At 56.6% G+C, this 25,732-nt stretch overlaps 4 protein-coding genes across 5 annotated transcripts; all 4 read left to right on the plus strand.

Annotated features, from left to right (window-relative positions):
- Window positions 1-237: 237 nt before the first annotated feature.
- On the plus strand, window positions 238-7,893 carry ARHGDIA (Rho GDP dissociation inhibitor alpha). 2 transcript variants are annotated; one of them, XM_085556486.1, is made up of 6 exons: window positions 238-333; window positions 4,334-4,543; window positions 4,902-4,985; window positions 5,473-5,549; window positions 5,704-5,767; window positions 6,232-7,893. In XM_085556486.1, the coding sequence occupies exons 2-6, from the start codon at window positions 4,354-4,356 to the stop codon at window positions 6,429-6,431; spliced, it is 615 nt and encodes a 204-aa protein (XP_085412612.1). In that variant the 5' UTR covers window positions 238-333; window positions 4,334-4,353; the 3' UTR covers window positions 6,432-7,893. The 2 variants fall into 2 exon arrangements, with proteins under 2 accessions (XP_085412612.1, XP_021389760.1); XM_021534085.3 differs by having other exon boundaries at window positions 238-309.
- A 2,752-nt stretch (window positions 7,894-10,645) lies between these two features.
- P4HB (prolyl 4-hydroxylase subunit beta) lies at window positions 10,646-18,908 on the plus strand. Its single transcript, XM_021534086.3, has 11 exons — window positions 10,646-10,824; window positions 11,081-11,287; window positions 12,046-12,179; window positions 12,381-12,518; window positions 14,715-14,819; window positions 15,098-15,223; window positions 15,460-15,660; window positions 16,308-16,428; window positions 16,634-16,815; window positions 17,242-17,328; window positions 17,880-18,908. Exons 1-11 carry the CDS (start codon window positions 10,668-10,670, stop codon window positions 17,964-17,966), a joined length of 1,545 nt encoding a protein of 514 aa, XP_021389761.1. The 5' UTR covers window positions 10,646-10,667; the 3' UTR covers window positions 17,967-18,908.
- A 2,273-nt stretch (window positions 18,909-21,181) lies between these two features.
- Window positions 21,182-23,041, plus strand: PPP1R27 (protein phosphatase 1 regulatory subunit 27). Its single transcript, XM_021534165.4, has 3 exons — window positions 21,182-21,509; window positions 22,469-22,619; window positions 22,743-23,041. The coding sequence occupies exons 1-3, from the start codon at window positions 21,326-21,328 to the stop codon at window positions 22,864-22,866; spliced, it is 459 nt and encodes a 152-aa protein (XP_021389840.3). The 5' UTR covers window positions 21,182-21,325; the 3' UTR covers window positions 22,867-23,041.
- A 192-nt stretch (window positions 23,042-23,233) lies between these two features.
- MCRIP1 (MAPK regulated corepressor interacting protein 1) lies at window positions 23,234-25,171 on the plus strand. The gene is made up of 4 exons (XM_021534166.3): window positions 23,234-23,376; window positions 23,450-23,568; window positions 23,658-23,756; window positions 23,864-25,171. The coding sequence occupies exons 1-4, from the start codon at window positions 23,369-23,371 to the stop codon at window positions 23,926-23,928; spliced, it is 291 nt and encodes a 96-aa protein (XP_021389841.1). The 5' UTR covers window positions 23,234-23,368; the 3' UTR covers window positions 23,929-25,171.
- The last annotated feature ends 561 nt before the right edge of the window (window positions 25,172-25,732 follow it).

Raw genomic sequence — 25,732 nt, forward strand, 5'->3', positions numbered from 1 at the left:
CACTCTGCCGTGTACTGGTCCCGGTCCCGGTCCCGTCCTGCCCCGCTGGTCTCGTTCCTGCTTCCGATCCCGCTCTGCCCCGCCCCGCCGGTCCTGCCCCGCTCCTCCTCGGTCCCGCCCATCCGGTCCGTCCCGCCCCGCCCGCGCGCGCCCTTCCGGGCCAATCAGCGCGCGGTCCGCGGCCGGAAGCGCGGCGGCGGCGCGGCGGCGAGTAACGGGAAGTGCCGGGCGTGTCCCGGAAGTGCGGGGGCGCGCGGGGCCTGGGCGGATCCGCGGCGTTGGCAGCGCAGCGGGGAGCGAGCGAGCCCGGTACGGCGGGAGCGGCGGGAGCGGGTGGGTGGGGGTACGGTTGGGCGGGAAGGACCGGGCCGGCCGCGCCGCGCTGGCTGCGGGCCGCGGGCTGCGGGAAGGGCCGGGCGCGGCCGAGGGGCGGGCGCGGGGCCCCGGGTGCCCTTGCGCGACCTTCCGAAGGCCGGTGGAGCCACCGCCCCCGGCGGGGCCGTCCCGGAGCGGAGCGCGTGGGGCGAGGGCGGAGCGCGGGGCGCGGGCGGCCCGTGTTCCCCCGAGGGGCTGGGGCGGCTCCCGGCGGGCCGTGCCCGGTGCTCGGTCCGAGGTGCGGTGCGGGGATCGCCCGGCCCCACACGTGCCCAGGTCGGCTGTGCCTCTGGCGCGTACGGGCTGTTCATAAATGGCCGCCGGGCACGGAATGAGGAACTGTGAGACACTGTACAAGAGTCGGACTGCTCCGTGTCAAGTCAGGGCCCTTCCATCCCGACCGCCGCGGGCAGGGTGCGCTTCGAGCCCCGGCGCGGGGGTTGGCACCGGAGCCGCGGCTCCCCCGCCAGCATCACTCCACCGGGAGCAGCGGCGTTTTCCCGAGAGCTGGTCTGAGGGCCCTGACCGTCGTCCGTCGTTTGTTTGTGGTGACAAAAGCTCCCAACCACACTTGATCACTTGACGGTTTCCGGTCTGCTCTGTTGCTCCGCTTGTCCAAGCATTTTTCCAGTGTAGAGGATCTTGTTCCATGACTGCAGAGTGGGGACAGTTTAACTGCTGTGGGTTCGGCTGCTGACACACATGGATAGGTCACAGTCCTGGCTCCAGGTACCCACAGATCTGGTTTGCAGCCCTGGTGCAGTACTGCCAGCAGCCTTTATCCTTCTGGAGTTGTTTGTGAGCCCTCAGCCTGGCTCTGCACAGTTCAGCCATGTAGGTAAACAACAGGTCAGGGATATGTCAGAAAAAAAAAGAAAAAAAAATTCTCCATCCTCAGACTGCTGAGTCCTCTCTGGGCAGCAGCGTGTCCTCCTGTTCCCCAAGTCCTTCTTGCCTGGGTCTGTGAGACAGCCGAGGGGATCAAGCGGGATGAGAATTCCCTCGGATGCTCTTACAAAGCAATTGGTGCAGCAGTGTTACCTGATATGCCCTGATAGCGCCTGGCCTCAGGAAGTGCCAGCTAGGCTCCTGTCCTTCCTGTGGTACTGGTGTCCCCCACTCCCCTGTGCTGCCCTGGGACCATCTGAGCTCTCTGTGTGGAGCAGCCAGGCTGTTTGGGCTGTTCTGGCTTCCCATCCTGGCAGAGCAGCTTGGGACAGGGCCCTGTAGAAACACTTACTGCTGGGTCACATTCCAGCTGAGTTCTCCGGGTGGCTGCGCAGGCTTTCCCTGCGCGGGAAGAAGGAAGGGTGGGGACTGCTGGAACCGGCCCTGCTGCCTCCACAGCTGCGCCTGACGGAGCTGATTAGCTCATCTGATGATACTCTGACTAATGCTGGCCTCGCTGCTGCCCTGGGATCGGGATTCCAGGGTACGGAGTCAGTGATTCCCACTGTCTGCTTGGACACAGCAGGGATATCCCGCTAGTGTTTCTGCCTGGCAGGAGGTGGGGCTCCAGCGTTAGCTGCTGCAGCTGCTCTGCTCTGCACAAAACATGCTGAAAATCCGGAAGAATTTGCTGGGTTGAGGGAGCAGTGAAGGTAGCGTGCAAATTCCCAGGTAGGGATTCAGCCTCCTGCTGCCTTCTACAGGCTTCTGTGATCCTGAATCCCTGCTTGGAGCTAGGGTATGTGTCTGAAAATCCAGGAGCCCTTCTGTACCCTGCTTCCAGCACAGGCTGGGGTCCCCTCCTGCAGCCATGGCAGTTCCTGGGGGCTGTGCTGTTTCACAGAGCAGTGGGATCCCCAGGACCTGTGGGTAAGCTGATAGGAAAGGTGAGGGCTGTTCCCCCAGAGCCAAGCCCAGCCTGGCCTGCAGTGATGACTGGAATCATGCTGGTTCTGGTCCCCAGCAGTGTTTTCGGTCCTGGTGGGCTCCTCAGAAATCCTAAGAAGGTTGGGGTGGGTCATGATTAATCTATGTGATGGGTATGCGTGATTCTTTAGCTCTGGATCACAGAAGTAAGGCTGGAACACAGGAATGTGACCAAAGAGCTGGGGATTTGGGTTTTTGGTTGGTTTGGGCTTTCTTCTGTGCCCTCTGTGTCATGATTGTTGCTAAATACCAGTTTGTGGGAGGGGCTCCTCGTGGGTCTGGTGGAGATGGGGCTAGTGGTGCATGGGACAAAACTGTCACCATTGTGTTACACCAGGGGGTCAGCTGTTCAGGAGTGGCAGCTCTATGCTGACACCAAAATAGTTCATTTCCAAACTGCCCAGGAGAGGATTCTAGATCTTGGAGGTGACCAGCTGCTGGCAGTCAGGGCTGTGAATGCCAAGGCTGCTCCCAGTCAGCGCAGCTGTCTCCCAGCCATGGGAGCTGTACTGGGACTGGTGCTGTTGTTCACAGAGCACTGGCTCAAACAGCTTCAGGTGCTGGAGCAGAGGCTGCCCCCATGGCTCCTGATGTCACTGATCTGGCTGTGAGAGATTTTGTCTCTGCTTGGTCTGAACATTGGAATGTGGAGGGTGCCCGTGGATACTCATGCACAGAAATGTACCTACCACTGTTGCAGATAGGTGTGTGGATGCTACTGGATCCTCTGCCATGTGTGTGGTTAGTGTGCTCTCACAGAAGGCTCAGTCACAGAATTTGGGAGTCACCACAAGTTTGGGACTTAGATTCTGTAAAGCTGAAATTCTGCAACTTTCATTCCTGAAAGCTGCAGATATTCTCAGAGCAAGATGTGAGAGTTAGAACAAATTGCGGGCCATGGGTGGTACCATCTAGCCCAGAGGTGAGCCAAAGGACAGGAGGAGGGGACCGGGCAGGATACAGGGAGGAGAGGGAACAGTGTAAGGTGTGTAAGTGAGCGTTTGCTCAGTACTTCTGGTAGTCCTCAAGCCTGGCAGCTGTCTGGGAGAAGCAAGGGACTAGGTTTGATACAGAGACACTGGCATGAAATCTCAGCAGTGGTTCATCTGTGACGTGAGACTAAATGCCCTTTTGAAGACAAATTTCCACATCGTTCAGTGTGAGGATGTTGGAGGATGCCAGCTGTTTTCTGTGCAGGGAAAATCTTTCTACAGCAGGTAAAGTTCCTGGCACAGATGCTTGTGCCACACAAGGCCAGAACTCTGGTCCCATGGTGTCCCATCATCCCCCAGTGCCTTTCTAAAGCTGTGCCAGGTCTTTAGAGCGTCCAAGTTGATGTTTGCCATAGGATAACCCTTCAGACAGCGTATCCTGTAGAACACCAAAAAATCCTAAATGTGTCATTGGGTTTTACTGAGGATTTTAATGGAGTGCTGGCATCACCTTTGCCTAGCCCTTGGCGCTGCTAGGCATTTCCTGGCAGAGTCCTGGGCAGCTGAGCCAGGCTCCACTTCTTGTTTATTTCATTGCCTGTTTCCCTGGTTGTGTGTGCTACAGATCCTTGCAAAGGGTTGAGCCAGGTGTCTCATGCCACGCTGCCAGGGCCCCTGACGCAGAGCACTAACACGACAGAGTTACAAAACATGAGCGCCACATCCCAGCAGAGGCTCCCAGCATTCATGCCAGTGGTGAGACAGAGGTCTATTCTTAGCTGGCTTCCTGTTGTGGAGAGCAGAACTGGATTTATTCTGGGCTCTGGCTTATTCCGATTGAAAGCCTCACCTGGTTGATCTTCTGGAGGAGAATGTCTTCCCTATGGATTTGGAGTATTTGCATTACAGGCAAAGCACTGAGGTTGAATTTTTTCTCACTCTTGCCTGGGCCTCTGTGGGCTGAAGATGAGACCTGGCCTTTGGAGAGTTCTGCAGGAGCTGGGAGACCTTAGCAGGGTTTTGTCTCCCAAGGGGCAGCATGAAGGGCTCAGTGAGAGTAAGAGCCTGCAGAGTCACAGCAGGGCAGTTCTGGGGAGCCCTGTTGCTGGTGTCGTTGGTCAGGGCAGTCACATCTCTCCTCTCTGCTTCAGTGTGGGTCACGTGTGCGAGGATGGCAGAGCAGGAGCCAACGGCAGAGCAGCTGGCCCAGATTGCAGCTGAGAATGAGGAAGATGAACACTCTGTCAACTATAAGCCACCTGCCCAGAAGAGCATCCAGGAGATCCAGGAGCTGGACAAAGATGATGAGAGCCTGCGCAAGTACAAGGAGGCACTGCTGGGTGCTGTCACCGTGACTGCAGGTGAGCTCTGGGGTGTGTTGGTCCCTTCTGGCCTTGCCTCGGCTTCCACCTGGGAGCTGTTCTCCCAGCTCTGTGTTTGGGCAGGAGCACAGCCCAGAGCACAAAGCTGTGTCTGTGCTCCCCCATGCCCATCACTGACCTGCAGTGTAGGGCTCAGGGACTGAAGGGCAGGGGTGGCACTCTGTCTTTGCGGAATACTGTGGGCAGGGCCTGGTGCAATGGAAGCCCTGACCCTTACACAGTTGGAGGCTGTTTTTGCTGTTTTTTGTTGTCTTTCAATAAGTTCTCTGGAAGGAAAAGGAGCTGTGTTGGCCAGTGTCGGAGATGAGTGTTAGACAGCTTTTTCTTTTGTCTCTAGATCCCAACGCTCCAAATGTGGTGGTGACCAAACTGACCTTGGTCTGTGCTACTGCTCCGGGCCCCCTGGAACTGGACCTGACAGGTGAGCTGGGAGGGAATTCCAGCCCTGCTCCTGGGCAGAGCTAGCAGAAGCACTGCCAGCAAGGTGGGTGAGCCTTCCTGTGTCAGAAGTGTTGGCAGCAGAGCACAATGCTTGGGCCCCAGTGGGTTCTGTACCTGGAGCCCAGTGGCAGTTCTGTGACACTTGGGTGTTATGTAGAGGTGTGAGGGGCCAGATGGGGCAGGCAGATTCTTCCAGCCTGCACGATGACATTCATGGTAGCTTCAAAATTATGACAGCCTTGGAGCAAACATCTGCAAAGAAACAGTTTGGAATTAATTGTATGGTTGTGCTGCAGTGTCCTGTTGCAGGGCATTGCTTGCCTGGCTCCAGCAGCATAGAGGGCCCTGCAGCTAGAGCCATTCCCTGGTCCTGCAGCTCCTGCCCCAGCTGCTCGTGCCATGGAAATTCACCCCAGAGCACAGCACAGCACAAAGGAGCTCTGAGCAAGCCTCTCCCGTCTCTGTAGGTGATCTGGACAGCTACAAGAAGCAAGCATTTGTGCTGAAGGAGGGCGTGGAATACCGGATAAAAATCTCCTTTAGGGTAAGGATTCCAATCTGGAAATGGAACACCAGACTCCTGCGGTCCTGGCTTGGGCAGCAAGTGGGGTTGTGCTGAAGGAATAGGCTCTTCCTGCAGGTGGGGTGGGCAGCATGAATGGAGACATCCTGCTCAATCCCTGCTCCTCTCTCTGCAGGTAAACAGGGAGATTGTGTCAGGATTGAAGTACATCCAGCACACGTTCCGGAAAGGTGTGAAAAGTAAGTGCTTCTCTGCGACTTGGTGCTGCTCTGTGTGAGTGAGGGCTTCCTGCTCATCTTGCTGCTGTGACAGGGGCTGCCCAGCAGCTCCTCACGGGAGGGGACAGTCCTCAGTGCCACTGGGCCCATGGAGCTCTGCAGAGGCGCCTGGGCTGAGGTGGTGGGGCAGCCCATGGTCCTGGCTGCACAGCATGTGATCCCGATCCCCCCTGAGTTTGGCAGGAAGCAGGTCACAGCTGACAGCACTGCCGATGCTTAGAGGTCACTCCCCACAGGAGGGACCCATTCCTGGGGGGAAGGGAGCTCTGAACTGGGTGAGATTCCTATTGTTACAGCTGCTCTACAGATTGTTGTAACGGTAACAGACCTTTTCTTTGCTTCAGCCTTGCCCCAGATGCATGGGAGGCTCCTGAACCTCTTGGTGCCTCAATGGAGTCTCCATACACCTCTTTTTGTCTTTTTAGTTGACAAGACTGAATACATGGTTGGGAGCTATGGTCCCCGAGCAGAGGAGTACGAGTTTCTGACCCCTATGGAAGAGGCCCCAAAGGGCATGCTTGCCCGGGGCAGCTACAACATCAAATCCAAGTTCACAGATGATGATAAGACTGACCACCTGTCCTGGGAGTGGAACCTGACCATCAAAAAGGATTGGAAGGACTAGCCCTTCCTGAGGCCAAACCCCAGAGAGCGTGAATCAGACAGTGGCTACCGTAGAATTCCCCCCGTACCAAAGTGCTGACATTGGAACCCTCTTACCTGTCACTCCCATTATCATTTGACCAGAGAGCTCAGTTTTTTATGTACCCCCTCCCCTGAGAATTGCTGAGTGCATTGACCAAACCATGCTGTCTGCATCTGATCTCCAGCTGCCCGTCCTGGGGCTGTGCTGTCCCAGCACTGAGGGAGTGCCCACTCCCTTGCCAGGCCCTTTCTTTCTTCCCACCTTCCTTTATCCAGGAGGTGCCAAAGGAGAGGAACCCCTGTTAGGATCCTGTGCTTGGCTTTCCTGCGCACAGCTCAGGGTAGCTACTGCCTTCAAGTAGCTGAAGAATTTTGGTGCCAGGCAGCTGTCAAATCAGTTTATTGGCTCAAGTGTTGTCTGCCTGCCCTTCCTGCCCAGTCAGTGTCCTGGGCAGCTTCATTTGTGGATGTTCCCTGTAACCATGATGCCTTAAATGTGTAACATGTATCCTCTAGGGAGTGGGTCCTGCCTCTGTTACACTTTTTAAATGCCACCTGCCCTCCCCATCTGTTGGCATGGGCTCAGCTTCCTCACACCCCTCGTGTTATTAGAAAAGATTCACAACTTCCCACTTCACTGCTGGTCCGTTCCTCACCCGAGACAGGACATCTCCAGAGGGGAGAGGGTGTGACATCCTGGGTGACACCTGGCCACCCTTCCTGGCACCCCGAGCACTGGCCTGGCTAGTGCCCAGCCTTGCCTGCGCAGAGCCCCGCGCTCTGGGTGCTCCTGTGGCACAGAGGGGGCTGAAGGGCAGGGTGGTGCAGGGGTCACCAGTGTTGCCATCACCTGCACTTCTCACTGCAGCCCAGGTAGCAGCAAAGCACTGAAATTCCAGGACAGCACCTGCCCTCTGGGCTGTTTTGGGCTGAGAATGGATGAGTCTGTCTCTGCAGCTGCTCCTGATGCGATCAACAAAGAGCTTGCGATGGACAAGTGTTCTGAAGCGGTTAATGCCTTATGTATCTGTTCTGCCTTTAAAATCTGTGCCTGGCCTGTAGTTACTGCCTTGACACTCGGCCCCCCGTGCCTGCGACAGACCCGCAGCATGCCAGCCTCCACCCTTGGCTGCAGAGCTGCAGCTCTTGGGCCAAAGAAGCCCCAGGAGCCCCCTGCAAGGCCCCAGGGCTGGACAGGCATGTGCCACCTCTGCAGCCCTCTGATTTGGATCTACCACATTGAGGTTAAAACTTGGGACCAAGTACCTGTGGCTTTCTTGTAGCTACATCTTTGCCTCTAACTGCCCTTGCCCTGCCCCTAGAGAGTTTTTTGTTAATTTGAATTGGTGCATATTGTCTGTAAGTTCTAGACCCAGGTTAACAGGTTTGGAATCATCGTCTGCTTTTCCTTTTATGACAGTTAAATAAAATCTTTGAACTGACTGCGTACTGTCCATGCTGGATCTTCAGCGTGAAGTGGCTGAATGGGATTTTTGCAGACACCTAGGGTGGGAGAAGACCAGGATCTCTGGTCTTGGTAGAATGTGAAATGGGATTTGGGACAGGAGAGGCCCCATGGCAGTATGTATACAGGATCTGTCCCTTGCTGTTTGCCCTGTTCTGCACTGCCCACACTATGAGGGGTGGGAGTGTGTGAGGCTGTGAAAACAGGGATTTCCAAGGGGGACCTCTTGCCAGCAGAGCAGCAGGCAGGCTCTGAACCCACAGCATGACTGCTCCAGCTGCACACACAAAGGGAAATTGCTGAGCAGTCACAGGAATAAGGGAGGCAATCAGAAAACACAGTCCAAGAGAGGCAGCACGATAAGAGCCTGCGGATGTTTACAGAGCATGTGGCATGTTTGTGTTAAGGATAAAGGAAAGTGTAAGCCATGAAAAGCTCTTTACAGAATCCATAGTGTGAGAGAACCTGAAGGAGGGGGCTCAGCTCTGCTCCTGGTCAGACTTGTGAAGGTAACTGAGAATTCCATGGGCTCCCTCTTGTATTTGGAGCTCACAGCATAGACCTCTTCTTCAGGCTGTGGAAAACTGCTAAAGAATGATGGGACTTGGAAAGGACAAGGACTGAAGGCAACAGTCTGGGCCAGGTAGGAGCTGGCATATAGCCAGTGCCCACTCCAGCAGGCACTATCACTTGTTCTGCTTACTATGGAGAACAGTGCCCAGCTACAGCCCCCAGCCCTCTGCACAGTGTGGGGCCATGGAGGGCAGTGTGGGGACTGGAGCAGGGAACAGGCCTCACTCTCATTGAGTCAGTTAGAGCCCAAATGTGCCTGATAGCATGAACAAAGGCCCCCTGTGCTGACCCCCAACAGCCACTCTGTGGGCATGGTCAGATGAGCACCCAGCTGATGCAACCCCAGCGCTTTGGCAAGAGTTTCCACACCCAGGGTGTCAAGGCTTCTGTTAGATCGGTTTACCACAGAAGGAAGCCTGGAGGGGCAGGACAGCTGTGCTCTGCTCCAGCTTTGGGGATTCTCTGCCTCTGGCACATCTTCCTCCAGCAGGGTGACAGCTGGGCTCTTGTGCCTAGTGCATGCCATGAGTGCAGTTGGGTATGGGTGGCTGCAATCACAGGCTGGCTGGGACAGACCATTTGCATGAATTGTGGTTCCCAAAATGAAGCTTTAGCCCCTTCCAGGTAATGCACCTTAAGAACCTCGGCCAGAAGCCGTGCAGGAGCAGCCCCAGGCCGTTCCCCTTTTCCAATGCTGCAGCAGCTCCCTCTGACACCACAGCTCTCTGAGTGCAGCAGCTGAGTCGGAGCAACAGTGCTCCTGCAGAACCACCCCGGGGCAAGGTCGGCCCTTTCTGGCAGAGCAAGGAGCCGCGGCCCTCTGGGCCGTAGCTTCCAGCCATGGAACTAGACAGGCTCCGAGGTAGCCTGGACTAACGCAGCCGATGATTCCCTCCGTACCAGCCCAACGTGCCTGCGCCTGACCGGCCCTCAGCTTTGCCTTCCAAAACGTCGCTGGACTCTCCCCGGGCTTGACAAAAGCATCTGGTTTAGCACCGGGGCCTCATCCCCTGAACGGGCAACCGCTGCTGGCAGCACTCGGGGCAGTCGGATTCTCTATGGGGAGCTGGTGAGCTCCTTGCTCCTCGCGTCACTTGCCCAGAGCAAAGAGCAGCGGCTTTGAGCAGCCCCGAGCTGGCAATCCCCAGGGCGCGGCCGGGAGCCGCGATCTGCCCCTGCTCCAGCACGGCACCTGCGGGCGCAGGAGCTGCCCGGAGCGGTGGCGCCGGTAGCCTGGCACGGGCAGCGCCCGGGGCTCTTCCCCGCCCGGCGCACACCAGGAGCAGTCGGGACCCTCGGAAGCACCGGGGCAGTGCAGGGAGACCCGAGCGACGGGATTTTCCCCTGGCACGGTCACCGGACTCCTCTGTGCCGGGTGTCTCCGCACAAAGCCGTGCTCTGATGCTGAGCCTCAACAGGCCCGCTCGGCCTGGGGACACAAGGGGCCCCTGCGATGGCGCGTTCTCCGTGAGGCTGCGCGTGCCGCGGGGCCGCCAGCGCCGCCCGAGCCCCCCCGGCCCATCTCCGTGACTGGCAAGCTTGCAGCAAAGCCAAACTGGACGGCCCAAGCCGCAGCCAGGCCGGTGTCCGGCCCGGTCGGAGAGCCCGGGCAGCGCTGCTGCCGTGAGCCCGAGAGCTGCCGGAGCGGCCCCGAGCGCCGGGCGGTGCCCGAGGGGAAGGCCGTGTCCAGGGGAGGTACGAGGGGAGGAGGAACGGACGGGCCCGACCAGACCGCGGCTGCACCGGGGCGGGCCGGGCCTCGCGCGCCGGGCTGGTCACGTGAGGCGCCCGGCCCAGTCAGGATCCACCACGCGCTCGTGGCCCTGCGCACGCGCAGTGCCGCCCAGCGGCGCTTCCCGAGTGCCACGTTAGAGGGCGGGGGCCACACGAGACGGCGGCGCCCACCAATCGCAAGCGGCATCGCGAGGAAAGGGGCCAATGGAGACCTGTGGGCGGGGAGCGGGGTCGACGGCCAACCCGAGGCGGCGGGCGAGGGGCGTGCCCGGACCGCCAGCCAATGGGCGGTGCACAGCCGCAGGGGCTGCGGCACCGACCAATGGGAGGCGGGCGGCGCAACCAATAGCACGCGGCAGCGGGCGGCGGGGGCGGGCCTATAAAGGAGAGGCGGTGCCGCGGCCGCGCGTCTGTCCCAGCTCGTCCCGAAGGCCGCCATCAGCCATGGCGGCGGTGCGCTCTCTGCTCCCGCTGCTCTGCTTGGCCCTGCTGCTGCCCGCCCGCGCCGCCGCGCAGGAGGAGGAGGATGGCGTCCTGGTACTGCGCGCCAGCTCCTTTGAGCAGGCGCTGGCCGAGCACCGATACCTGCTCGTCGAGTTCTGTGAGCGCGGCGGGGCCGGGCCGGGGGGAACGGGCGGGCGGGGACCGGGGGCGCGGCTGGGGGACGGAAGGGTCGGGCAGGGGAGAGGTGCTGAGGGACGGAATCCCCCGGGCGGGTGTGGGGCCGGGCTGAGGCGCGGGGTCTGCGCGACCCCCTAGCCCGCCCCGCCCCGGAGCTCCGTGAGTCCGAGCGGGCCTCGGTCCGCCCGGGAGAGGAGTCAGGGAGGCCCGGCCGCCGCTGACGCCCCACCCCGCAGACGCCCCGTGGTGCGGGCACTGTAAAGCGCTGGCGCCCGAGTACGCGAAGGCGGCGGCGAAGCTGAAGGCGGACGGCTCGGAAATCCGGCTGGCCAAGGTGGACGCCACAGAGGAGTCGGAGCTGGCGCAACAATTCGGCGTACGCGGGTATCCCACCATCAAGTTCTTCAAGAACGGCGACAAAGCTGCGCCCAAGGAGTATACGGGTGAGGAGGGGCCGCACGCAGATGAACCGGGTCTGGATGCGCCGCCAGGGTGCAGAGGGCAGCAACGTGGCGCTGGGTCCCGGCACATAGCCCGGCGCTAGAGCTGTGCTGCTGTGCCTGGACAAGGTCCACTGTGACAACGACCTGGGAATGGTGCTGGGCTGGTGGGGAACAGGCCAACCTTTAATTGCCTCCCTCTGGAGAGATTCCCTAAGGTCAGCAGGAGTGGAGGAAGTTGCTTTTGTGTAGGAAAGCAAAGTGACCTGAGCTAGGTATTTTGACTCAAGCAGTGCAGTACCCAGAACGGGAAACACATCTGGGCCCATGGGTGAGGAGGCAAACATGGGTGTGAGAGAGCTGCAAGGAAGGCCAGGACAGAATTCAACTAAGGTAGGTGACAGAGTGCTCATAACAGAGGGTAGCATCCAGAATAGAGATCTTGGAAGGAAAAGGTGTTGTAGTAGCATAAGTAATACTGAGGTTATGGAGAAATACTGCATTGCTGGTCAAAGTTTAAGGATGAGGGCAGGAAGTGAGAGAAGACTGGATTCCTGGGAGTCCCTTGTACCTTGAGTTATCAATTAGGGATAAGCTTAATTACACCATGAGTGAAAGGGAAAGAGTTGCGCAAATGAGATCTTGAGTCTTGCTGATGTCTTGACTAACTGCTGTAACGTCTTCTCTCTCAAAGCTTGAGGGTTTTGTGGTCTCGGGCTTAGTTGGGGGGGAAAGTGACTCCTTGTTATCTCCCGGTGTAGCTGGCAGGGAAGCGGATGACATCGTCAGCTGGCTGAGGAAGCGCACGGGCCCAGCCGCTGCCACCCTGACTGATGTGGCTGATGCAGAGGCACTGGTGGACTCCAGTGAAGTGGTGGTGATTGGTTTCTTCAAGGTAGAGTTTGTGTTTCCACTGGAGATGCTCTTGTGTGTGTCCAGGGCCTTCCCTGCTTCCTCCTGGCTAAGCGAGGTTCTGTGCCTTATGCAGTACTTGCTGTCTTGCCTTCCTTGATCTTCCAGTTCTTCGGGCTGAGCCCTGGAATGTGAATGCTTCAGGTGATGTGGCCCTTCTGAGACACCTTTCTTTACTCTCCAGGATTTGGCATCAGAGGCAGCAAAGGAGTTCCTGCTGGCAGCAGAAACTGTGGATGATATTCCTTTTGGGATTTCCTCCAGTGCTGATGTCTTCTCCAAGTACCAGATTAGTAAGGACAGTGTCATCCTCTTCAAGAAGGTACTGGCTGGTGCCAAGCCTGAGCACCACACTGGGGTCTATTGTCTCTTTCCTTTTCTTTAGTCAAATTCCAACAAGGTCATTTGTGGACAAAACGGCAAAGGCCCCAGGCTGCTAGGGCCTGTTCTTGGGCCTCAGAGCCTGGGGAGGAAGAGCAGAGCCTGTGGCCCCTTTGTGGGGTTGGGGAGCCTTAAGGGCCCACAGTGTGCAGCTCTGTCAGTCTCCCAACCCTGTGCTGTTCTCTCAGAGCTGCTGGGCTTTGGGTGCAGGTTGTTCTTTCACTGATGTCCCTTTTTCTCAGCTCTCTGCAGTGCAGCAGTGGTCACGCAGTCTTGGACTGGCCCAAGAGAGCAGTAGATGGGCTCTCTGGCTGCCATGGTGCTGTTTCGTTGTGTCTTAGCAGAGTTGCTTTTCATTGCCCACTGCTGGCCTCTGCTGCTGTCACTCCCTGCTGTGTCCAAGAGCTGCTCTGTCTAAATTCTGTGGGTTCTGCAGTGCAGGGATTCCAAAGAAGCTCCTGAGAGGATTTGCAGTTCCAGCTGACTGGGTTGGGGAAGTGGATTATGTGCAGAGGGATGCTGGCTACCTACAGAATCACAAATGCACTATTGGAAGTATGAAAATCCCTGTCACTGGGATGAACTTCCAAGTTTGAGCAGACAAGAAGAGGTTCTTCAGGCTTGGTGATTTCTTATCCAGAGGTGCTGTGAGGCAGGACAAAGTGCTTTGGGTTCAGACTTACTAAACCTGTAATGTCATCAATCATGACTTTGCCCAGCTGGACCTAACACAAGACTTTCTTCCTGTTCACCCGAAAAAAATTGTTTTATTTTACTATACCTCTGACACTGTAGGTTTTTTATGGTGATAGAAGCTTGTAGACTTAAATTCTGTGTCAGAGTCCCACAGGTTAGTGTGGCTGAGGGAGTATCTGGCTAATGAGCTCAAAATACAGTAGCAAAATGGTGGGGGGGAAGAGAGGAGTGCTTTGTTGCTGTTGCTTGAGTAGCTCTGTATGTCAGCTTTGTGTGCCCTGCTCTGGGTACTGCTGGGCTGGACAGAGTTCTGGGCCTGGCAGCCTTTTGTGTGTGTTGGGAACAGGAGTGACCAGGCTGGGGTGGGGCAGGAGTGCTTGGTTCTATGGAAGAAGCAGCCTTGATCTGTCCAGCCATTGGGATTCCTCTCTGTTCCTGTGCAATGGCATGGCAGTGCCTTGGGAGCTCCTGGATATATCTACCCTAAACCAGGGAGAAAAGGAACACCCACAGTAATCAAATATCAGGGCAGGAGAACTTGATGGCCTATTTTGGTTTTGGGCTTTTGCTCTACACCATTAGTTGGGTCTGAACTGAGAGGGTTTGGCTCATTGTTCTTCTCTTACTCTGTGTGAGTTGTCCAGACTTGCACAGGCCCTCACACAGCTGTCCTGATGGCACTGAGGCAATCTGCAAAGCTCCTCAAAGTGTTTGCAGAGTTTTTTTCCGATGCGAAGTGTTTTCCACTGAGGCTAGTGTGTCTCCCCTCAACAGAAGGTTATCCGAGTCCACACTCTTCTTTCTGTCAACTGCTTGAGTATGGCCTTGCCAGGGCACTGCTGTACCCTTCTGCATATCCTTCCTCTAACCTTGATGGGCCCTGTGCAGCTATTCCTGTTTCAGGCTGCCAGAGGGTTCTGGGGATCCTGCTCAGGGGTGATACAGGTGATGGCCCTGTTGTACAGGGCACCTCCAGTGTGATGTGCAACATATGCTGTTGTCCCTAACAGAGACTGGAATGAATTCCCTAGAGCTGAGGAAATCTGTTTGCTGCAGGCTTTGCAGTCATACATTCCCAGCACTGTCTGGCTGCAGTGTCTGTTCTGACCATTGATTGCTGCAGGGCTGGAGGCAGCTGCTCAGGGTCCTTCTTGGTGACTTGCACCATTAATGGTTTCACAGTGGTGGACAGCAAGGCTGAGAGCAAACCTGGCTGTTGTTGCTGCTTACCTTCTGATGGGGGGTAATTTAAAGCTTTGCTTGCAAGGAAAATGGACACTTTGATCCAGATTTTATGTGGATATATGGTAACCTTGTTGAGATGGAAGTCTGCCATGAGTGAGTGCAGCTGCGATCCCATGGGACAGTGACCATTGTGAAGGCCTTTAGAGATTTATGTGGGATGCACAAGTGTTCTAATGAAGAATGTCTGTTCTTGCAGTTTGATGAAGGCCAGAACAACTTTGAAGGGGATCTCAAAAAAGATAATCTGCTGAACTTCATCAAGTCTAATTCATTGCCTCTGGTCATAGAGTTCACTGAACAGGTGGGTCTTTAGATATCTGACAAGGCCTCTCCCATCACTGCTGCAAGAATATAGCAAAGGTCCAGTTGTAGACTGCATGGTCATGTTTTATTGTGGGGCTGACTCTGGGGGTGTGGAGGAGTGGGAAGGACACAGAATGAAGGAGGTGTGAGCTTGCTGTGCACAGCAGTCCTGCAGTATTGGAGGCTGCTGTGTGCTGGTCAGCATAGTGGAGTTAAACTGGTCTGGATAGTGATTTGCCTCTTTCCCAAAAATAAACTTTATTTTTTATTTCTCAGACTGCTCCTAAAATATTTGGAGGAGAGATCAAGACTCATATTCTGCTTTTCCTACCAAAAAGTGTGTCTGACTATCAAGGGAAGCTGGACAACTTCAAGAATGCAGCTGGGAACTTCAAAGGGAAGGTGAGATGGATTTCTTGGATCATGAGCTAAGAGACCACCCACTGCCTGCAGAGAAGTGTAGCACTGTCTTTATCCATGGGGCAGCTGTGGAGGAGGACTTTAAGCCAGCTCTCTCATCTGGGACAGGGGAGGAAAAGAGCCAATTCAGCTATACTTGGTGCGAGCGTGTGTGTGAAGTGTCAGTAGCAACAAGGTATTCATGTTCACCTCCTGCCTTTCCCTTTTTTCCTCCCAAGATCCTGTTCATCTTCATAGACAGTGATCACAGTGACAACCAGAGGATTTTGGAGTTCTTCGGCCTAAAGAAGGAAGAGTGTCCAGCTGTACGTCTGATCACCCTGGAGGAAGAAATGACCAAATACAAACCTGAATCCGATGAGCTCACAGCAGACAAGATCAAAGAGTTCTGTAACAAATTCCTGGCAGGCAAGATCAAGGTATGTGAATAAACAGTACTGGTGGTGAACGAGGTAGCTGAGAGGGAGCAGAAATGCTCCCTGTGAGGGGCTGGAGAGCCAGCTGGAAAAGCCCCTCCATTTTCTGCATGGAACATCCCATGGGCTTTGTGATTAGGAATGAAAGGCAAAGCTGCTGCGGCCCAGAGGCTGCAGGAGAGTGAGCCAGGTAGAAGGACTTGAACATGGCCAAGCAGTTGCGCTGTCCCTGTGGGGACTGTACTGTTTATCCAGTTGCTCTTTCTGACAGCAGTCTGTGGAAGGTGTGAATTCTGTGGCACAGGGACAAGAGTTGTCAGCTCCCATCTGCTGGAGGGACTGTGTGTGGCTCAGCCAGCAGTGGGGGTGCAGCAAAGCCCAGTCATTTGGGCTGTCAGCAGTGCTGCTTTCCTCTGCAGAGCTCTGTTGTCATTCTCTCTGTACATCAGCACCTGCTGTTCCTGCTGGGTCAGGGTGGGAAGGAAGACTGTGGGAGAAGAGGAAGTGACCAATTCATCTGTTTGCTTACAGCCTGTGACTGAGGTGCCAGTGGGATGGTGAAACCTGGGTTTTCCAGGATGTGTGATTGCATGATCAGTTCAAGCACCTATGTAGCAAACCATTTATCTGAATTTCACTTTTTATTCCAGCCCCACCTAATGAGTCAGGATCTTCCTGAAGACTGGGACAAGCAGCCTGTCAAAGTTCTGGTTGGGAAGAACTTTGAAGAAGTTGCTTTTGATGAGAATAAGAATGTCTTTGTGGAGTTCTGTGAGTATCTTTCTACAGCTGAGTCCAAGTAACTGGTGTGAAAGGATTGCCAAAATATTGTGTGACCAGGATTTGGGGAAAAGTCTTTTGCAGTCTGGACCCCAAAAGCAGTGCCTTGGTTGCAAAGCTGTGTGAGAACCGTTTGGCCGGGGAGGAGTGGTACCTCATTAGATTGTTGGTGCGACCCTGTCTCTGTAATTAACAGATGCCCCATGGTGTGGTCACTGCAAGCAGCTGGCCCCAATCTGGGACAAGCTGGGAGAAACCTACAGGGATCACGAGAACATTGTCATTGCCAAGATGGACTCGACAGCTAATGAAGTGGAGGCAGTGAAAATCCACAGCTTCCCCACACTCAAGTTCTTCCCTGCAGGCTCTGGCAGAAATGTAAGCAGGCAGCCGGGCTGCCAGGGAGCACGGGAATGCTCAGCTGCTCACTCGAGGTGTTTTTGACAAGACCTGTGGGAGGGATCTGCATTCAGTCAAGATGAAACACAGCAAGTCTACAGGACACCCAAGACCCTTTGTGGGGTCTGGGCTGTAGGGAAAGAGTTTGGGGGGCAGTGGGAAGTGGGAATGGGGAAAAGAGGGAGCATAGAGGACAGTGTGCTCATCTGCAGGCTATTCTTTCCTCGCAGTGATCTCTGAAGTCTAGTGGCTGAGCTGTTTTCCTTCGTCTCATATGGGTGAAGGTGAATTTTTAAATTCCCTTTTGCTTGGCATGTTCACTGTTGCTCAGAAAGAGAATTCTCCTCTCCAGGGGTGTGGGTCTGTAGTGCCCATAACCAGCATCCTTATGTTTTCCCTGTGTAGGTAATTGACTATAATGGGGAGAGGACACTAGAAGGCTTCAAAAAATTCCTGGAGAGTGGAGGTCAGGATGGGGCAGCAGCTGATGATGTGAGTAATATGAATGGAGTACTCCGGGCCTTTGGGAGCAGAGCATGGGTCAGGTCTGGTTCTGTGCCTGAATCCTCAGTCCTAAATAAGGTCCTGTTTTGTTACATACCAGGAGAGCATATTGCTGGTGAAGAAAACGCCCAGATCAGTGTGATCTGCTCATGTGCAGCCTGGCTGGCCCTTTGCTTGCAGTGGGCTCCTTTTTTGGAGAGCACCCTGTGGGTGTGGAGTTGCAGTGCTGTGGCTGTGCACGGCTGAGGCACTCAGCACCTGGAACTGGACTGTGTCATCAGTGCCACAGATCTGTGTATCTGCTTGGAAACTGTCACCTGCTGGGGAGGGGGTGTGGAGGCTAGTACAGGTGTACAGGTACCAGCTTCCAGGGCTTCCTGATCCTTCATGTCCTGAATCTGAAGCTCTTGCTAGAAGTCTCTGGATGTTTTGCTAGCATGTCAGCAGAGAGCAGTGACCAGATGAGGGGTGCTCCTCAGTGCTTGGTTCTGGGTCTGCCTCTTGTGCTAGAAACCAGGAGCTGTCTGTAACCTCCACAGGATCTGGAGGACCTGGAGATGGATGAAGAAACTGAACTTGAGGAAGGTGATGAGGATGAGCAGAAACTCCAAAAGGATGAATTGTAAAGAAAAGACTGATCTACGACACCCAAAAAATCAGACACTAAATTGGCTGCTGTGATGCAGCCCAGTGAGTCAGAAACCCATTAAGATTTAAAGCAGAAGGTAAATGACTGGAAATCCAGGGATTGGCTTCTAAAGTAACACTTTACCCTCACTTGTCTGTACACACTTACCTTTTCTTTCTTTTGGCTTTTGAAAAGGGAACTGTCACTAGGGAGCCAGCCCAGCCAGCTGGGCTCTTTTTTCTATTGTGATGTACTTTTTTGTACACAGCTTTTGTGTGGAGAACTCTGTTCTTCTGGGCAGCAGGAGGTTGTGAGGTGGTACCAGGAGTTCAGTAGCCTGACAATCTGGAGCCTTGCCACTAACATCTTCCAGACAGCTTTTTTCTCTTGTTCTTTTAAAACTAAAGCCCCTAATTGATTTCTGCACCTGGCAGGGTCCTTAATGGTGTCAGCTATCCTTCCCTGGAACTGGCCTTCAGTATATGTGGGGGCAGAAGGCTGATGGCTTCCTGGGAAAAGGTGTATGTGGAGGTGCTTCTCTTCATGCTAGCCAGACGTTTCCTTTTCCTTCTCCTTTAAGACACTTGGAGATGACTGTTCCAAACTCCTGGAGGGGTGGAATACTGTGTGCACTGGCTGTGGCAGGCTCTGAGGGTGGAGATGGCTGATGGCTCACCAGCTGTGTTGACATCCTTTTGATCAAAGACAAGAGTTGCAATCCCTTTCATGAATTATTTTGAGTGGGTTAACCCGGCAGGTGGGTGGTGGGGGAGGGTCTGATAAACAGATCAAACAGGACATTTGCAATTACTGGGGCTTGGGAATGTGACTGAGGGAGTGCCTCACAGGCCTGAGCTGTATCAGGCTGGTTCTTAGCATTCTGCTACAATAACATTGGTACTGAATTTGATGGCCAAATAAAGTTGAGATTTTAATACTATTTTGTCTCTTTATTTGAACCTTCTCTGGAAGGAGGGGTCAGAGTTGTAGGATGATTCTCAAGGGACTCTGCTGCAATGGTGTGTGTGTCACTTTCTCCAATTAGTAAAGGAAAATAACATCCCAATGCTCATGTCCTGTCTGGATTCCATGGGCTTGTGCAGGTGCTCTGTTAGGAGTGAACGGGCCGTGGTTTGGCTCTGAGACTGTGCACCCCCTGGGCCAGCTGGCTGGGCTGAGGGGACATTGCTCTGGAGCAGTGAATCTCAGGGCACGCCAGGGCTGCTGTGGCTCTGCTAGTCAGGCTCACATGACCCTGTGAGCCACGGTGCTATTTCCAAACCTGCTGCTTGCTGCTGAAGGTATTTTGGTTATAAAATATGCTATAAATGTCACAGGAGGGCATGTTGAGGCTAGAGGACAAATGGGGGCACCTCTGTGTCTCAAGGAGTGGGATGTGTGCTGGAGCAGTGGCACGGGTGTTGGACAACACTTATGTCTGTCTCCCACTCCAGCCTTCTGTGCCCCAGCAGAGCCCGTGGTGCTCCCAAACTTTGGGCACAGCAGCCCCAGGGCTGGAGCTGAGCAGGTCCCCACTGACCATGGGAACAGGAAGGGCTGTGCCTGTCAGAGCAGCAGCCAGGTGTGTGTGAGACCAGAACCTGCAGTTACATGGAGGTAGACCTCTGAAGATGCCTCCCTCCAGGGCCATGCCCCCACCTGACTGAAGGTAGGCAGTGGCTACTGCTGCACCTCGACAAACCCAGCAGTGCTGGTAACCTGGGCTGGTTGGTGACAGCTGCTTTGTCTTTTGGAGTGGGGAGGAGGGGAATCTCACTAGTAAAGTTCCAGTGAAAGATGCTGTCTAGAATTCAATTTGAATAGATGTATTTTGCACAGCCAGTTGAACTGTGACCAAGTCTGAGCTCTGCAGTGGCTCTCCTCTTCCTGGGCAGAGACTCACTGAGCTCAGCTTAGAGGAGATGCCTTTCCTAGCCCAAGGCTCCCTGTGGCAGAGCAGGAGCTTAGCAGCCATCTGATGTACATGCCTAATTGCTGTTCCAAGAAAGCAGGCTGGAAGTCCCTAGTACTGAGCTTGGATGCCCCGTACCATATTCAGGCTCATCTAAGCACAAGCAGATGCTTGGCCAAGAAATCAATGCATTGGCCAGCAGATAAACAAGTGCAGGAGTTGTAAGGTGCATGGTTGACTGTGCTGCTGGGGTCAGGGCAAGGGGCTGCAGCAGGAGGGGCAGAGTGAAACCCCTGACTTAAAGCAGCACAGGGATTTTTTCTGACACACCCACCTGGACAATCCCCATCAGCATGACAGAGCACAAAATGCTTCAGAGTCTGACATGCCCAAACTTTGATGGGAGAAAACAGTGGTTGCTTAAACCCATGGTGGACCTGAATGATTTCTCTCAGATGGTTCTGTTTTGGGTCATGACAGTGTAGCTGGAGAGTATCAGAGGCAGAAGCTGTCTGATGGTGGTGCTGTTCTGCTGTTCCTCTAAGTCTGCTTGCAGTAGCCTGCCCTCAGCAGCAGCTGCTTCCCTATCTCGAGGAGGACAAGGAACACCAGGGACCAGCAGTGCCGGCTTCTAGTTCTGTGCCTGTCTTGGGATCACCAGCAGCACCTCTGTCCTCACAAGGGCACAGGGGACATCTGGCACTCAAGTTGTGCTTCCTTGCTGGGCTGTGCTGTCACAGCTGTGCTGGGCAAGGAACTCCTCCGGCTCCTTTTAGGTTGTCCCCTGCAGCAACAGGAGGGTGACAGCTCTGGATGTGTTTGTGCCCATGGCCCTGGCACACCCACAGTGCACTAGCCAACTGGGACACGAGCGGCCAGTTCCCCGTGTTGCTGGTTGTGCCCATGCCCCTTCCCCCAGAAGGATTTGAGTTGATGGGAAATTGCTTCCAGGCTCCCCTGTAGGGCTACCCATGCAAGAGTAGATTTGACCCCTTGGATGGGGCACATCAACAGGTGGGTGGTAAGATGAGACATCAACTTCTGCCCAAAAGTGGGAGGCTGCAGGCCTGGGCGGTTCGATTACGAAGCATCATGGCAAATAGCATGAGCTGCATGTCCCCAAAATAGCCCAGGGAGTCTTTATAACGTGGTGCTCCCAGAGAATCAACAGTCCTGGGCCAAGGGCCTGTAGGTGAGCTGCAAGTGCCAGGCGCCACCTCCTGCATGTGACTCAGGGAGTACAGGAGAGCACGGTGGCTGCCACTTCCCTGTGGCAAGGGGACACGGACACGGGCGGGGGCACAGCAGGAGCGCAGCGCTGCGGGGCCAGCACACATCCGTAGTGAGGAGGGCCCCTGACGGGCAGAAGAGGAGGCAGCCCAGTGAGGGGCTGGGCCGCGTGCCGAGCAGTGCCCACGCCGCTGTGCCTGGAGGCTGCGGTCAGCATGAGGGACTATTGCCCCTTGGGGCCACGGTACCGCCGGTACACGCCACGGCTCAGGGCCTCGCGCACCGTGCACTTCCCCAACGACGTCGTCTTTCAGGACCACATCAAGAAGGGGGACCTGGAGCAGGTGGGCAGGTTCATACGAGCCAGGAAGGTGACACTGGACACCATCTACCCTTCTGGTGAGTGCTGCTGGTGGGCAGAGCTGGGGAGAGCAGCGGCACAGCTTGGTGGGGCTGTGAGGGACACTCGAGCTGGGCTGTGGGCCACCTTCAGCAGGACTGCAGCAAGCCAGGCCCCTCACTAGCAAGAGCAGTGCCCAGCAGGGCGCAAGAGCCCCAGGCCGAGGCCCCAAAATCTGCCCTCAACAGCACAGCCAGCACATGCTGTGGAAAGAGGAAGCTTGGCCTCTGGGTCCCTTTAAGGCACCACTGAGCACCTACAATGTGTTGGGACCTCAAAGGGCAGCAGCAAGCACAGGCTGTGAGCTGCGGGCAGGACCCTGCAGCTCCTGCCTTTTCCCCTGACTGGGGGATCTGCATTTGCTCCTGGTTCTGCCTGTTTCTCACAGCCACTGCTCCCTTTAGTATGTCTGCCTCTGGGGACTCAGGGAAAGCTTTGTGTTCTGTGTGTACAGCCTCACCAGCAATGGAATGGAATGCCGTGATCTCTGCAGGCTGATGCAGAGCCCAGATTTGTCCTTTTCTTGTGCTTGGCTTCAGCTTCTGCTCTCACAAGGCCATGGAGACAGAGGCTCAAATGACTCTGAGCTTCTTTCTGTCCATACTGATTCTTTGTTAGTGATGAGCTTCTGAAACTCAGGCAGAGCACGATGCGAGAGACCCTTCTCATGTCTGCATGTCAGTCCTGTCCAGGACTCTAAGGGGCAGTTCCACTTCCCTCTCTCTGTCCTGTCTAGCTGGGGCAATGGGTGCTGCACCATCCCAGACAGGGTATTTATGCTGCAGAATGGCAATAGGAACCCACAGCAGCTCCTCTGGCTTTCTCAGTCTTTGTTTCTTTCCCCACAATCCTCTCCCTGAGGACAGTTCCTGCACCCCTTTCCTGAGCTGTGCACAACTCGTGAATTCAGCACGGAGAGCTCTTGCCCTGGCCAGGGCTAACACTTCTCTCCCTTCAGGCATGGCAGCCCTCCATGAAGCCGTGCTGACGGGAAACCTGGACTGTGTCAAGCTCCTGGTGAAATACGGCGCTGACATCCACCAGAGAGATGAGAACGGCTGGACGCCCCTGCACATGGCGTGCAGCGACGGCTACGCCGACATAGCCAGGTAAGGGCTGTGGGGCCGCGCGGCGCGCTGCAGCGGCGGCCGTGCGGCTCCTTCGGGGGCTGCCCGGTGCCGCCGCTGCCCCCGGGGCTGCCCGGCCCGCCGGCTCAGCTCCGCGTCCTGCAGGTACCTCCTGTCCCTCGGGGCCAGCCTGGAGGCCACCACCGACGACGGGGAGAAACCGTCGGACCTCATCGACCCGCAGTACGAGGACCTGGTGCAGCTCTTCGGAGCCACCGCGCTGCGCTGAGCCGGGCATTGGCGAAAAGCGGCCCCGAGCGCCTCGGGGCCGGCCAGGCGGCTCCGCCTGCCGAGGGCCGGGGCTGCGCCTGGGCTGGGCCCGGGCGGCGGCCAGGCAGCAGCGCTCGGTACTGCGAATCGGGAACCACTTTGTACTTTTCCAATAAAGCATCTCGGTCACTGCCTCCGGCGCCGTCTCCGCCGCCGTCTCCGGTGCCGCCGGGCCGGGGCCGGGCCGGCCGGGGGCGGGGCCTGGCGGGCGGAGGCGTGGCCAGCGCCGCGCGCAGGGCTGGCGCGGGGGTGTGGCCGCCGCCGGTAGGGGGCGGGGCTGCGCCTGCGCGCTGCGGCGCTTCCGTCTGTGCGGGTGGCGCAGGCGGGAGGGCCCAGGTGAGGGGCGCGCGTTGCCCGGCGACGGGCGGGGGGCGCCGCGCGGCCTGGCCCGGCCCTGCGCCTCGCCTTCCTCCCGCGGCCCCGCCGAGCCCCTTCCGGCCCCGCCGAGCGCCGCTGACAACATGGCCAGGTGAGCCCCGCCCGGCCCCGGGCCCAGCGCGGCCCCGGGCCCGGCTCAGTTTCCCCCCGCGCTCCGCTTGCAGCTCCCCCGTGTCCCGGGTGGTGTACAACGGAAAGCGGAGCGGCGGCCCGCGCTCCCCCGGCGCCGGCAGCGAGATCTTCACGCCGGCCCACGAGGAGAACGTGCGCTTTATCTACGAGGGTGAGCGGGGCGGCGGCCGCTGGGTGGGGACGCGGGAGGCTCGGGGCGGCCGAGGCGAGCGGCCCCTGGCGCTGTCCCTGTCCCCGCAGCCTGGCAGTGCGTGGAGCGCGACCTGCGCAGCCAGATGGGCTCCGAGCGCGGCCTGGTTGAGGAATACGTGGAGAAGATGCCGAACCCCAGCCTGAAAGGTGCGCGGGACGGGGGCACCGCGCCGGTGTGTCGGCCCGGGGGTTGCGCGCGCCGGGCGAAGGCTGTGCTGCCTCTGCCCCCAAAGTCTCTCCTGTCTCCCTTGCAGCGTTTAAACCCGTCGACCTGGGTGATCTGAAGAGGAGGAGCACACAGGATGCTAAGAAGTCCTAAAGCGGGTCCTCCCTGCGGGTCGGCTGCTCACCTGAGCTCCTCAAACAGATTTAATTCGAGATTTTGTGTTGATTTCCTCCTCTGGTCTGTCCTTCTAAAAGTCCATGGTAGAGCCAGTCAGCTCTGGGGCTGGCTCTGAAGCTGCCTGAGGTCGAGGATGCTTAGGGCCTCACCGAGACTGCCCAGAGCCTGTTGCAAAGGATTCCAGCCCCCCACTCATAGCTTTTTCTCACCTCAAACTGCTCTTCCCTACTTCATGCTGAGCAACCCGATCCCCTGTTCCCCTCCTGTCGCTGCCCTCTGTGCTAGGCTGGGCAGGGCCAAGGCAGATGCGCTGTTGGATCAGGCAGCATGGGGTCGTGCTTTCCCTTGTGCATTGGAGCTCCACCGCTGCTGGGGCTGGCCGAGGGCAGGTGGCACAGCTGAGTCTATTCCTGTGCCTCCAGACACAGGGGCAACTCCTGTCCAGCCCCACTGTGCAGCTGAGGGCTGGGAGACCATAGTCAGACTCCTCCCAATTCCACTGTGGCAGCAAGTGCTGCCTGGGCTGCTTGCTGCCAGAGCACGTGGGCTACATCTGAGGCCACATTTTCTACCTGCTTAGATCAGACCTGGTCCCTGTGGTGCTGGAGGGAAAGGTGTTCCTTTCCCTACAGATGGAGAGGTGGAGTGTCATCACCTGCATCAGGCTTCTGAGGGGTGCTCAGAGGGACCTGGGCCACCTGCAGCCCCATAGGAGACAGTGGCCATGGGAGCAGCCATGGGGCTGCACAGAGCAAGGCTCGGGAGCTCCTTGCTCTGGCAACGCTGCAGTTTTGTACTAACACCATTTTCCAGATAGGCAACCCCTGGAAGAGACCTACCTGGCCCCTCAGCTTGCCCTGGGTGGCTGCAGGTGGTGGAACCACGCCAGGGGTGCTTCCTTAAGCCACTTGCTCCTGGCACTGCGTGGATAGCTCCTGCATCCTTGCCTGGGCCAGAGAGAGTGACTGTGTCAACTTAGCCCACCCGAACTGCTGGGCTGCTCCATGGGGAAGTGTGGCAGCCCCCTGCCTGCCTGTGCTCCGAGCTGGCGGGGATGGGGCTGCCAGGCCTGCCCAGTACCAGTGGCTGTGGGGAAGGCTACGGGGACTTGGGGCTGCCAATTCCTTTCCTTTGCTGAGTCCTTGAGTTGTACTGTACCCTTTCCTTACTGTGGTATGTCACTTGAGGAGTGTTGTAAATAAACGCTGGTGTCCTTTTGGGGCTGCCTTGGTGTGGTGCTGCAGCCTGGCCCAGTTCTGAGGTGTGGACAAGGGGCAGAGAGCAGGGGCTGTGTTTGTTTTTCGCAAAAGGGCCCTGGCCTTGCACTTGCTGGGGCTGTTGATTTCCCTGCGGGCAGGTGCCGCGTGTCAGTGGCTCAGTGCCCTTGGTTGGGCAGCGCTCCGGGCAGCCAGCATCCCAGGAGCTGTCACTGCACCCAGGATTTAAATGTTGAGACTATTAATACCCTTGTATCCTCTTCCCTCTCCTGCTTTAATGGCATTTAGGCTATACTTAGCATTGCTTGAATTTCTGCTTGAGTGCATCATGACACTTACCATGACCCTGTTTACCTCCCATTGCCAAAACATTGCTGTTGGTGCTGTTGGTTCTGGCACAGCAAGATGGGAACTCAGTCCCTATTGCCTCCCGAGCCACCCCAGGCCCTGCATCCCTGTAGCTGCAGGCAGTAGGGGACAGGAAGCTGTGGGCAGTGGGGGACAGGGAGTGATGATTGTTACTGTCACAGCCCCTCTCCTTTGACTTCTTTGGCGGGATGGGT

This window comes from Lonchura striata, chromosome 18, assembly GCF_050655825.1.
Source record: "Lonchura striata isolate lonStrDom1 chromosome 18, ASM5065582v1, whole genome shotgun sequence".
In the NCBI taxonomy this organism is placed as follows: domain Eukaryota; kingdom Metazoa; phylum Chordata; class Aves; order Passeriformes; family Estrildidae; genus Lonchura; species Lonchura striata.